Source organism: Camelus ferus, chromosome 10 (genome assembly GCF_009834535.1).
Source record: "Camelus ferus isolate YT-003-E chromosome 10, BCGSAC_Cfer_1.0, whole genome shotgun sequence".
Lineage (NCBI taxonomy): Eukaryota > Metazoa > Chordata > Mammalia > Artiodactyla > Camelidae > Camelus > Camelus ferus.
In genome coordinates this window covers 41,856,873-41,870,467 of record NC_045705.1, presented here as the reverse complement: position 1 = coordinate 41,870,467, position 13,595 = coordinate 41,856,873, and the positions used below count along the sequence as shown (strand labels likewise).

The following is a 13,595-nucleotide window of genomic DNA, read 5'->3' as shown; positions in this document are numbered from 1 at the left end:
CGCCACGGAGGGCTCTGGCGTTGAGAGCCGCGCGGCGCAGGGTGCAGGCGGGCTTCTCCGAGACCCCGAGCGGACGCTGCCGGCGCCGGGCTTGGGGCTCGCCGCCTGCAACCATGACCCTCGCAGTCTATCCTTCGGCCCTGGCCCGGGGCGTCTAATACCTCATACAGTCGCGCGCAGCTGCTGGAGAGCCGGCCGCTGCCCCCTCGTCGCTCTTGGCGCCTTATCACACTCCCTTTCCCGGAGCTGGGAGCAGCGCGGGCAGCTGGCACCCCCGTGCAAACTGGGGGTGTCTGCTGGAGCAGCCCCTGCCGCCGCCGCTGCCCCTGGCTCTGGCCATGGCCGGGAGGGGCGCAGGGCTGCGCGTCCTGGGGGCTCCCGGGGGTGTCGGTCTCAGTCTGCGGCTGCTGCTGCTGTTGCTGGTGCTCCTGGGGCCGGCGCGGGGCTTCGGAGACGAGGAGGAGCGGCGCTGCGACCCCATCCGCATCTCCATGTGCCAGAACCTGGGCTACAACGTGACCAAGATGCCCAACCTGGTGGGGCACGAGCTGCAGACGGACGCTGAGCTGCAGCTGACTACTTTCACGCCGCTCATCCAGTACGGTTGCTCCAGCCAGCTGCAGGTGGGCGCCCCCACCCCCACCCCGGGCGGGTCCCCTTGGGCAGGGACGCCCCAAACGATCTCCGTGGAGCCCTTGTCAAGTCGAGCCCCCTGTCCTCTTCCTAGGCTGAAGGGTGTAACTATCCTGGAAAAGTGATTTCCATCCCCACCCCCACTTTTCTGTCCCTTCTCAGGGACTGGGAGCCAAAATGTTGTGTAAGTCATCTGGCCTGCGAAAGAACCCACTCTTACACCCCGCCCTTCCGTTTTTCTCCCCTGCCCACCCGAGTCTGGCCAAGCCCCTAACCCCAGCGGAGTTCAGAGTTATCTTTGCCAAGGATTCTGGCCGCCGCTGCTCGGTGGGCGAGTCCCCGGCGGGGCAGCCAGCTGCAGCTAAGACTTGGAAGGAGAGATAAGGAGACGGGAACTTACGCTCCCTCACCGACCTCCTTTCTCCCCCATATTTTTTGGGTATGTTATTTAGTGAAACACCACTGCCCCGTTTTCTGCAGAATGGCCTCTCGCGTCGTCCCGCAAGATTTTAGAGGTCATGCAGAAAGGAATGGTTGCTATAGCTTGAGTTCCTTCTCATTCTCAGGGTTAAGGGCAGGTTTAGTGCTTGGAGGGAGAGAAGACATCACTTGGGAAAAAGGTGATGGTATGGTCAAGCTCCAGACGCTTGTTTGTATATTGCAAACTTTTTTTTTTTTTACAGTCTTTAAAAAATTTAAAGCTTATGTAATAATATAGAAAATATTCATCCTACCATAAAGAAGTGAAAGAATTTGCTTATACAGGGTGATTATAATCTTACAAAAGCAATCAGTTCATTGCAAAAAAAACTGAAAGGAAATTCTAAAAAATGTTAACACTGGTTGTGTTGTGGTTGGTGAAGGCTATGAGTGATTTTTAGAAATTTAGAAAAGAGAGAAGTTGGGAAAAAAAATAGAGGATAGTTATCCAGGCTAAAAGCTTCAGAAATCTGTGGTTCTGGTTGTAACTTCTGAGAGATAAGAAACAGGCAGGCAGCTTACTTACTAGGTTCATATTTTTACATAGGTCATTGGAAAAGTTGGATTGTGGTTTCAGAAAGATGGTTGGGATTAAACCTGTCGCTGGTGAAATGTCCCTTTGGAAGTTTCAGGACTTTAGAACTAGGTTATAAAAGCTTAAGAAAATGCTTCTCTAGCTCTCAGTTTGGAAATAGCACATATCCTGACATCAGTGGCAAATTTGTTGAAGAAACAGCTTTTGCAAGGATATATATTTTTAATTACATGTATCCTGGGGAGGCAGCCAAGCTGTTTTGAAGGACAGGACTGGATCCCTTTACATGCTGGAAAATAGTTACTTGTAACTCTAGACTTCATAGACAACATCTGTAAGGAGCCAAGCAGACTGTTTATCAATGCTGGAGGAATTGAGGACAGCAACTGGACTCTCCCTTGCTGCTATTCCAGTTTCAGGGACTGAACATTTATATTTTCCTATTGTGCTTCACTATTATTCATTGAGGAAACCTGGCCAAACAAACCCCCTGGTATCCAGAAGACTTCAACCTGCATCCTTTCCTTGGGGTCTAATAGTGTCTCAACTTGGACATTTTCTGTTTCAATATGAGACTGATTAAAAAGTGATTTTAGGGCACAAAGTAGAGAAAGGAGAGAATATTAACCCGAGAAAAGTTGGATCTACATTTTTTTAACATTTATTTTTGTGGTGATAAAGGTATGAGGATAAAAATAAATCACTCCATCTCCTAAATGACTGAGTCATTTGATTAGTCTGTTCAGCTCTTTCAAATAGTAGCTGAAAGGGGAGGGAGACTCAAAGTCCATTTCTTAAGGTTTATTTCCTTAAGTATTGTGCAAAAAGGGATTATGTAATTCTTGGATCCTTTTATATATTATTTATCTATGTTCTCCTGGAAAGGATTACAAGACCCAAAAGAAGAAAAGTATGTAAGTGATGGATTATTAGGCACGCTTGTTTGAGGTCAGAGTCAACAGTTGAACTCCCTATAGGCTGGTTTAAAAGTAGGCATATACTTTGCTCAGAAGCATTCAAGTCAGTTTTGTGCAAGCATTAGGTCAAACTTCCAAGTCATTGTTTTCTTTGTTCATTTCGTGACTTTTCCAGTTTTTCCTTTGTTCGGTGTATGTGCCGATGTGCACAGAGAAGGTCAACATCCCGATCGGCCCCTGTGGCGGCATGTGTCTTTCTGTCAAGAGACGCTGCGAGCCTGTCCTGAAGGAATTTGGATTTGCCTGGCCGGAGAGCCTGAACTGCAGCAAGTTCCCCCCACAGAATGACCACAACCACATGTGCATGGAAGGGCCAGGTGATGAGGAGGTGCCCTTACCTCACAAAACCCCCGTCCAGCCCGGGGAAGAGTGCCATTCCGTGGGAACCAATTCTGATCAGTACATCTGGGTGAAGAGGAGCCTGAACTGTGTTCTCAAGTGTGGCTACGATGCTGGCTTACACAGCCGCTCGGCCAAGGAGTTCACCGATATCTGGATGGCCGTGTGGGCCAGCCTGTGCTTCATCTCCACCGCCTTCACTGTGCTCACCTTCCTGATCGATTCTTCCAGGTTTTCCTACCCGGAGCGCCCCATCATATTTCTCAGTATGTGCTATAATATTTATAGCATTGCTTATATTGTCAGGCTGACTGTCGGCCGGGAAAGGATATCCTGCGATTTTGAAGAGGCAGCAGAACCTGTTCTCATCCAAGAAGGACTTAAGAACACAGGATGTGCAATCATTTTCTTGCTGATGTACTTTTTTGGAATGGCCAGTTCCATCTGGTGGGTAATTCTGACACTCACTTGGTTTTTGGCAGCGGGACTCAAATGGGGTCACGAAGCCATTGAAATGCACAGCTCTTATTTCCACATTGCAGCCTGGGCCATCCCTGCAGTGAAGACCATTGTCATCTTGATTATGAGACTGGTGGATGCCGATGAACTGACCGGCCTGTGCTATGTGGGGAACCAAAACTTGGATGCCCTTACGGGTTTTGTGGTGGCTCCCCTCTTCACTTACCTGGTGATCGGAACTTTGTTCATTGCTGCGGGTTTGGTGGCCTTGTTCAAAATTCGGTCGAATCTTCAAAAGGATGGGACAAAGACAGACAAGTTAGAAAGGCTCATGGTTAAGATTGGGGTCTTCTCAGTCCTGTACACAGTGCCTGCAACCTGTGTGATTGCCTGTTATTTCTATGAAATCTCCAACTGGGCGCTCTTTCGGTATTCTGCAGATGATTCCAATATGGCGGTTGAAATGTTGAAAATTTTTATGTCTTTGCTGGTAGGCATCACTTCAGGCATGTGGATTTGGTCTGCCAAAACTCTTCACACGTGGCAGAAGTGTTCCAACAGATTGGTGAATTCTGGGAGGGTAAAGAGAGAAAAGAGAGGGAATGGTTGGGTGAAGCCCGGGAGAGGCAGTGAAACTGTGGTATAAGGCTAGCCAGCCTCCACGCTTTCCAGATTTTGAAGGGGGAATGGCAGCATTTCAGTGCAAATGCTACTATAAGCTCCATGCGGTGAATCTCAGTTCCAACCAACTAGCAATACTTAAGTGATCCCCCACACATACCAATAGCCCACTGCCACTCTCCCCGCTTCCCCCCAGAATCATAAAACTAATGATTTTGCTGCAGACTTTGGAATGATCCAAAATGGAAAAGCCAGTTAGAGGCTTTCAAAGCTGTGAAAAATCAAAACATTGATCACTTTAGCAGGTCGCAGCTTGGAGCTTGGAGCGTGGAGGTCCTGCCTAGATTCCAGGAGGTCCAGGACAATGCTGCTTTTCCCTGCAGGATGGGGTTTGAACTGTGAGTAGGCAACTTGCAGGGACAAAGATTAACTTTTTTAACCCTTTAAAAATTTTAAATCCTAACTGGGTCTTTCAGATAGCGAAGCGATCTATAAACACTGGAAAGCTGGGTTCAGAGAAGTGTTACAAGAGTTTTATAGTTTGGCTGATCTAACATAAACATTTTCTGCGGTGCACTGTCTGCTGTTTAGAGCTTTGTGGATTGCTCTCCCAAGAGGTGGTGTCAGAATCTTTCAGTGCCTTTGTCATAAAGCAGAATTGTTTGAAAAAACAAAAGTACTATACAAACACACATAAAGTATCCAGTGAATATTTCTTCTCTCTCTTCCTCTTGAATTTCAGCAGCCCTGTACTAGGCTGCTACTGCTTTCTCCATTCTATGTTAATGACTCAAAAGAGGTATTTTTATAAGAATTTTTGCACTGCAGCACACCTAATCAGGGGGAAAGGAAGGGTGATTCACCTTCTGACAATCACTTAATTCAGAGGAAAATGAGATTTACCAAGTCGACTTACCTTACCCACCCCAGAGACCTACTGCATTGAGCAGTGGGGACTTAATATATTTTACTTTGTGTGATTGCATCTGTGCAGACGCCGGTCTGGAAGAGCTAAAATGTTAAGTTTCTTGGCAACTTTGCATTCACACAGATTAACTGTGTAATTTGTGTGTGTCAATTACAATTAAAAGCACATTCTTGGACCGTGACATAATAGTTACTCAGCTGACTTTAAAACTATGGTCAGCCTGCATTCTCAGAGTGATAGTGCCTTTTTTTCCTTTAGCATAAGAATGTTATCAGAGTCTGGTCCATGTACTACAATGGAGACTTTTTCAATTTTGTAGAGGGAGCTAAGGACAGCTAATCCAACTATTTGATGCATAATTGTTTCCTAGTAATTGGCAAAGGCTCCGTTTAAGATTTCATTGGAGGCAGTGTGGCCTGGAGTATTTATATGGTGCTTAATGAATCTCCAGAATGCCAGCCAGGAGCCTGATTGGTTAGGAGGGAATAGAGTGTAGACCATATGAAATGAACTGCAAACTCTAACAACACAGGTCTTAATTGCCTTTTGTGGAGGTATCCAGAGCTTTTAAATTTTATGCTTTCTGTTCCTCACAAGGGGTTCCTCCCCTAGCAGCCTCTCAAAAGTTGCAGTTCTTTTAAAATGGTAGCTGACCTTTCTCCTAACCCGCCTGAGGCCTTCTAATCACCAGATCTCTGGGACAAATTGTTGACGATGTCACAGGTAGCTCTTCTTGAAGTTTATACCTGTCTTTGCTTCGGCAGCTACTTCGCAGTGATTCATTCATTTATTTGTTCATGCCCTCCACCCCCGTCCTTAAAGCAGGTGGGCAAGCTCTTCTATCATGTTTCTTTGTGGGAAAGTATTTCCAGGGACTCAGAGTTCCAAGTAGGAGTCCATATTTTGGAAATCAGCATGTCTTTTTTGTTTGTTTGAGCCTGGTGCCCCTGGTTTGACATTTCCCTTCCTTCTTTCTCTTGTTTGGCATGGTTCTTGAGCAGTATGGGAGGAAGATGCCTGTAAGGCCTGTCGTGTGTTTTGGAAGAGGAAGTCTTAGGGCTTTGGACTCACGCTAAGTGGGCACGGGTGGTCCCGGCTGTGTGTACTGGGCCTGAGTATCTTGGCTGGACTCTGGGTCAGGGCTCCAGGAGCATGAGAAATGGTCCCCAGAAGGACCAGTTGAACTCCATCTGAGACTGCATCGCCTATGAAATGTAAAATGTGAACGCCCCGTGCTGCTTGCAGACGGTTCCCATAGCTGGCCGGGGCCCTAGAGCATGCACCCAGGGGCAGAGCCTGCCCTTACTCACGCTCTGCTCCAGTGTCTTGGGAGTTGTGCGGAGACGCTGGCCCAGGAAAGGGAAGAAGGACCAGGCAGTGAAGCACAGACCTTGCTGTTGGAGTGTAGGGGTGTGTAACACAGTTTTCTTTGTAACGTTCCAGTGATTGTGCGACCAAGGCAGCACCTAGCAGAGGGCCAGGCACGGAGTAGGTGCTCAATGTTTATGAATGATGAAATGGAAACAATAAGAGGGCTTGGATGAACCTGGACACCTGAGTTCTGGAGCTTTCTGGCTTTTAACATCTCTCTTCCATAAATTTCTTGCCTTCTCAGGGGAAGTGTATTTGATTGGAAGTGGCCATCGGTGCAGACTGGATGAGTGACCCTGGCAGTGTCACGGGGCTATAGGTCGTTCCTTTCACATTCCAGACCATGGAGAGTGTTCACAGTTTCAGGAAAGGAGCTTTGTGGCTGAGGAGTCAGTTACCAGTTACCTTGAGGCGACTCTGTCACCTCTTAAGTTGGTGTTTGTTTAAAAAAAAAAAGTCAATTATCAGCACATTTATTGAGTGCCAGCTGTGTGAAGCCCAGTGTTAGGTACCTTAGTGGATGTTGGGGAGGGTAAGCTCTGTTCTTCTGCTGGACCTGGCCTGGGATGCTCCTGGGTCAGCTGAACTTTGCTGTTGGTTTCAGGAAGGAGCAGGGGCCCCAGAATTGCCATGTGTTTCACTGTCTCCATCCCAGAAACCTCTTCCTGGGTCTTTTCTGCCTTTAACACATCACTCATCCTTTCCCTGGGACTCCTTGCAAATTGATTTGCAGGGGTTCTCCCAGAAAGCATCAGCCCTGCTTCGTGACAATCTCTGTGGAAATCTCCTAGGAAGACTGTGAACATTGGCTGTATGGATGTGAGCTCCCACATCTAATGTGGCTTCAGGGGCAGGCAGTTCAGGGCTTGGGGTGTTCCAGTGACTTGTGCAGGTGAATCTGAGGATAGCATCTTGGTAGGGGAAAGGTTTAGGGTTCTTTTTCTTTCTCTGAAATTTAGAATAAATAGGTATAATTGTAGCTTCCTACAAAATCCCTTGGCCTCAGCAGGGCCCAAGGGCACCTCTGTCCAGCCTCCTCTCTGGCAAACTCCTTTCTTCTCCTTGGTAAACGGCCACTCTCCAGGACAGAGGAACCTGGGGAGGGTGGAACTGGCCAGAACTGCCTGGTGGAGCTCCTTGGTTGATTCATATCCTTTTTCCTCTATGGAGACCCGTTTCCTGATTTCTGAAACTGCTTCTGAGCTGGCAGCTTACTCAGGGACCTGAAACCGGAGAAGGGGTGACACTTTTTATGTCCCTGAGATGCTCTCTGACTTTGCTTTCCCCAGTCCCTCCCTCACCCCACCCCCAAATCTGGAACCGGGGAAACATCTGTACCTAGGTTCTGAGTTGTGACTTTACCAGCACCCCCAGCTCTGTCCTCTCTGGACCCCCCTCAGCCTCCTGGTCACTGAATTCAGTGTTGGAAACCATGCCGGGACCTGAAGATGTAAAGATGAACTTGACGACCTCAGCCCTGGAGGGCAGACCCAACGTAAGGGGATTTCACCAGGATGGTGCAATCTTCGGCTTCTGGTGAGGGGGCCACAGGAGCAGTTAGGGAAGAGAGCCGTGGAGCACAGACTCTGGAAGGAGCCCCCAGAATTGATCTACATCCTGAATTTCATTCTGTGATGGAGGAGATTGGAGGAGGTTGCTGTTCCAGCCAACTATGCCGAGTCATTGGATTCTGACGGTTCTTTTTGTTCCTTTATTGTATTTGGGTTCAGGGTCCCTGTCTGGGTTTGTATTATGTCTGGCAAAGGACCCGGGTTCTCAGTTTTCTTCTGGGCCTAGGTTGTAGATCTTGGAAACTCCTAGGAGAGCATTTTGCTCCAACCAAGGATCAGATGCCAGAGCCTTAAATAATGGATTTTGTTTCGCTGTGGCCTGGGCAGAGTTCTCTTCTGCTGCTGCCTCTCCCCACGCGCATGTGCAGTGATGGTGCGCTGGGCGTTTCAGGAGGGAAGTGAGCCCTGATCCCCCCTACAGGTCTCCTCCCCTTGGTAAACCCAGTTGCCTGTTTCTGTTTTGCCTGGTTTCCCTTCTTCGCACCAGCACATTCCCAGCATTCTCCCAGGCGATTTGTAGAGGGCCTGCTTGGGGTCCTATATGAGCCGTGTCCTCCAAGCTTTTGTAGCCCCCTGATCGCCTACAATACTCAGTCCATGACCACTGTCATCCCAGAAGGCTTCTGAGGAGGGGCCGAGGGCTCCTGCCCCCTGGAGGCTGGGTCCCTCTGCTCTCCCAGGAGTGCACCTTTCCTCGTCCTGCTGACGGCTAGGGCCGGCATGGCTGTGGGCTTTGGGAGGGAGAGGTGGCTTTCCAGGTCCCATCCAGTGGAGCACCGTGGTGGTCCTGAATTTTTTCCTACCTCACAGGGATGTTGTGAGACTTTAGAAGGGATGAGGACAAAGGCCCCTTGAGCTCTTTGTAGAAGGCAGAATAAATATCAGGTGTGATCTATGCAAAGATGAGCTGCGGCCTGCTGGTGTGGCAGACATGCTCGCGTTCTGTGGCCTTCCTTGGGCCCCTGCGCCACCCACAGCTCCAGCCACCTCGAGGCCACCCTGGGGGATTTTCAGATGTTCAACATAGAGGTACCAGGCGAACCCCTACTATACACCCTGAGCGAATTGCTGAACATCAGAGGAAATGGACCCTGCTTTTGAGGATGTACAAATGTATGTCTGCGTTGATGCCTGTACTGTAAATTTCTAATTTATCACTGTACAAAAAAAAACTTTACTATTTAATTTTTGTATCAAAGGAAAATAAAGTTTTGTTTATTAGCTGGTGTATGATTTGGTCTGTTCCTGCAGGTGTCTGAAAGCCCCTGGGATGCACACTCACCCAGCAGTGAGAAATAGAGAATTGAGTTTGCAGGGCGGAGGGAGAGCCTCTTTCTGGTCTTTTTTTTTTTTTTTTTTTTTTTTTTTTGGCTGGTGGTATTTTTCCCCTCTGGGATTTCTCCTGGGACAGCAAACCCCTGATGTCCAGGGTCAACAGACTTTATCACTACTGTGGTCATCAGTAACACTCAAGTGGTCATGTGATGCTTCAGATGTAACTGCAGTTCTGAAGCTGTCATCCCATGACACCCCTCTTTGGCATTTCCAATATGTGTGGTCATTTTTCACACCTTCCAAGTCCCTTTGACTTCATCTGGCAGCCTGAAAAAAGTTTTCCTATCACTGCTAGAACTTCAGGCCTCTTACAAAGGTAGGAAAGGGAGCTTTTTTTTTTTTAACTTCAGATTTTCATTAAAAGAAAAAATTTTTTTTCTGGCTACACAATGGTCTGTTTTGTGCAATAGACATGGGAGTGTGTCACACATCAGTCAGCCAGGAAAACAGCTTCTTTAGATAATTTTATAAGTTGGGTGGTCTGTGTCCCGATAGCCAGAAAAGTCATCAGACAAAGCAGATTCAAGGCCATTATGAGGACATTGTCATGGGAGCAAGTAATACCGTGGACCACACAGACACAGAGGGAAGGGAAGGGGAGTCACCGCCGTTGGAGATGCCTGCTGATGTCCCAGAGGAGCGTAGCAGCCCTCTTGGTTTGCCTTTAAATTGCTTCCACCCATGGGGTTCACCTGAACACCACCCTGTTTTGATGGGAGTAAAAAGCACAGGGAACAAGAATCTGCAACGCTCTTCTCCACTGCAGAATGCTATTGTACTTTTATCTCAAACCATAACTGAAGGCAGGCATGTAATTTAAATTCTCTTCCCTGTAAGACGGGCTCTGTTTCTCATTTCATTACCTACTTATCAGGTAGTCATGAAGTTAAGGGAAAGTCAACAATGATCTGGAATGAATTCATAATAATCCCTTGCACTTGTAGAAACACTTTCTGCATAGAGAATAATTTTATTTACATGATTTCATTTTATTCTCATGGCCTCTCTGAGGTGAGCAGGGCAGGCCTTACTTTGCTTTAGAGACGAGAACTGAAACTTCGGGTGAGGGACTTGCCGAGGGGAGCTCTGCGGGTGGGTCGCCTGTGGGACAGCCACGACTGCTAGTGCCTAGCCCAGGGTTTTGTTTTTGTTTTACACTCAGTGTGGGTTGAATTGTGCCTGCCCCAAAGATATGTGGAAGTCCTAACCCCCTGTACCTGTGCATGTGAATTTATTTGGACCTAGGGTCTTTGCAGACATATTCAAGTTAAGATGAGCTTACACCAGATGAGTATGGGCCCTAATCCAGTGACTCGTGTCCTTATAACAAAAAGGAAGTTTAAACACAGACACGGGAGAACGCCATGTGAAGGCAGAGGCAGAGGTTAGGGTGACACAGCCTCAGGGCATGCAGGTATCTCTGTGTCAAGGAGAGAGGCATGGCAGATTCTTTCTCAGAGCCTCCAATAGGAGCCACCTTGCCAAAACCTTGCTTTTGGGGTTCTAGCCTCCAGAATTGTGTGAGAATGAACTTCTGTGTCGTAAGCCACCCCATTTGTTTCGGTAGACCTAGGAATCGAATACATACTCCATCCTCTGATTTCTTTACTGCAAATAGTTCGCTGGGAATGGGTAAGTGTTTTGGCAGCAAAGCAGTAATGACATCTGGCCACGAGCTTCTGTTGTTTAAGGATTACGTAGCATAATCTTTGTAAGCTGGATACCTCTAGAATAAACCCCAATATCCCGGACAGCTCAGCTGATCTGAACTGGTCTTAGCTGGTCTCCCACCACCCACCCCCAACGGGAGCTATGTGTGCAGGGCCGGGACCTTGACTGGAATGTGGCCCAAGGGTTTTTAGCATTTCTGTCCTGAGAACTGATTTTTTCTCTTTCCCGTTTTAGCTTTCACATGCAATCATAATTTTAAAGTTGAGCAGACTCTTGACTAAAGAGGTCAGCCTTGGCCTCCTGTCTTCAGAGTTTCTGTGAACAGAAATAAACTACATTGGGAGAAGGGCGTTGTCCTCGGCTCGGTTTTCACCATGCAGCTGGAGTGTAGGACTGGGAACATCTCGCTGAATGTTTTGAAAATGTTGGCCCTGAAAAGGTTTAGTCCAAAAAGTTTTCAAAATGGACCTTGGCCCCACCTGAAATTCCTGGAATCACCCTATTCTTTTCCCTCTGTCTCATCCTTAGGCTAAGGTTGAACCCCTGGATTCATCTGCTCTCAAGGCAAAAGGATTCCAACTTCTCAAACTGCTAGCAAGAAAGAATAAAAAGTAACATTTATTACGTTTCACATCAACTGCCTGATTTCATCAGCCTCCCGCAGGGTTTCCTACAAGCACCTGATCCGGTTTTCACCCAAGAACGTGCTTAATCTCATGGAGAGCCCACATTATCGGTGCCTTTCTCTTTAAGGGATTAAATGATTGGCTATCTGAAATTTCCAACATGCCAGAGGATTGCATCACTTCATTTGATAAGAGGTAAATGGGGAGAGTATAAAGCTCTGAGATGGAAGATGGGGTTGATAAGTCACAGAGAAAACCCTGTCCTCGTTCCATTGTTTTCCTTTCACGCCCTTGTTTTTCATAGGTCTTTCCCTTTGCCTGCAATGCCCCTTCCCTCTTTCTTCAACGAGACTGGGTCTCTTCTTCCTTCAAGATCGAAATCTTAGTTCATCTCTCCTGGGAAGTCATCCCTGACCCTCCTTGCCACTTCCTGCCTCGCTTTCCTTCTTACCAGAGGTAAGTTTACGCCTCTGGGCTTAGCAACTGTGGGAGCCTTCACCGCACGGTTTGTAACGATGCGTTCATGTGTCCATCTCCCCATGAGACTGAGCACCCTGACCGTGACTCTGAGCACCCAAAGGTTCCCAGCTGTGTGCTCCTGGCCGGGCATGAGTTTCAACATATCAATGGAAAGAATAAGGGAAGGAGGGAGGAAGGAAGGATGGGGAGATAGAAGGAAGGAGGGTTTTACCTTATTAGGTGGGGAAACAGAGGGGCTTTGGTGACAAATGTGGCCAGCATAGGAAAGAAACCAAAGGTAGCAACAAAAGCCATCACATAGGCAGAATTGTCTGAAAAGACACTTAGGCTGCAGCCGCAGGAAACCCTCTAGTCTCCATGATGGGTTTGAGAATGATCGCCTACCTACTGTGTTGCTTATTGTTACACCATCTCTTTTCCTTCTGTCTTCTCCTCCTCCAGTAAATATTTGCTGAGTGCCTACTGTATGCAGAATACTGGAGTGGGCTGTAGAAGGGAGAGGGGGAGTGATTATAAAAAACCGCAAAAGGCAAGGTCCAACTCTGAGTCCAAAAGTGCAGATGATGAAACAGAGAAAGAATTCATCTGTTATTAACAAGCTTTAAACTCCAAACCTGGAAAAACAAATCCTCTATTGCTTGGTAAATATTTATGGACTAGCTGAATGAGGGTCCATCATGTGCCAGCTTGGTAGGGTACACCAAGATAAATAAGACACAACTTTTCCTTCCAGAGGTTCATGGCAGCAAACCACATGCCCCTCCCCAACCCCGTCTGCAGCTATCCGAACCCGCTAGGGTTCAGTGCTACTATTCCTATCACATTTACTATGCACTTTCTTCCTAATCTGAGTCCCAGGGCCTTGCTGGTTTTGTTTGCATAGAGCACTTCTGAGGGCTGAGGGTAATGGGAAAACTGTCTGAACCATTGTCATCCCACCATCTGATCCCCGAAAGGATACCTCTGACCCAACAGGTGACGGCGTCAGCAGGGTCCAGGGAGAGGAAAGGGAAGATGCAGATCCCAGGGAGCATGACTTTTCTAAAACTTGGTCTACTTGTCCCCACCCTCTGTCCAAAATGTAAAAAATGAAAATTAAAACCTACTCGTGAGGTGCCATTGGAGACACTTCCTCATCAGATCAGCTGCCTCCATCTGAACATTGTTTCTGGCACATGTGTTGATTTATACCACCTGCACCGAGCAGGTGGTTTGTGTCGGTGTGTCTGCCCTACGTCGTCTGAGCCCTGCTCGCTTGCTCCTCTCGTGTCATAATCCTAGAAATCCAAAGAGACTACCCTATAGAAGCTAAAGGAATTGCCCAGCCAACCTCAAATACCCAGAGTAAGAGGAAGAAATGTGTGAGTAAACTTGGCTGAGAGATGCCTTGTGGGGAGGTGTGGGCAACGAGTCATTCTGAGTAACTGGAGCCGAGATTCTCAGAGTGGGAGGGGAGGTGGGCTGAAGCCAAGTTAGTAAAGGCCTTGGAGGTGGCACTGCTCCCCGCGCTGGACACAGGGGAGGCGGCAAAAGTTTGAGGCAAAAGAGGCTGACGTCCACGTTGGTGTT

At 47.8% G+C, this 13,595-nt stretch overlaps 1 protein-coding gene across 1 annotated transcript; it reads left to right on the top strand.

The window, feature by feature from the left end:
* Positions 1–16: 16 nt before the first annotated feature.
* On the top strand, positions 17–9,140 carry FZD4 (frizzled class receptor 4). Its single transcript, XM_014563345.2, has 2 exons — positions 17–623; positions 2,741–9,140. The coding sequence occupies exons 1-2, from the start codon at positions 339–341 to the stop codon at positions 4,067–4,069; spliced, it is 1,614 nt and encodes a 537-aa protein (XP_014418831.2). The 5' UTR covers positions 17–338; the 3' UTR covers positions 4,070–9,140.
* The last annotated feature ends 4,455 nt before the right edge of the window (positions 9,141–13,595 follow it).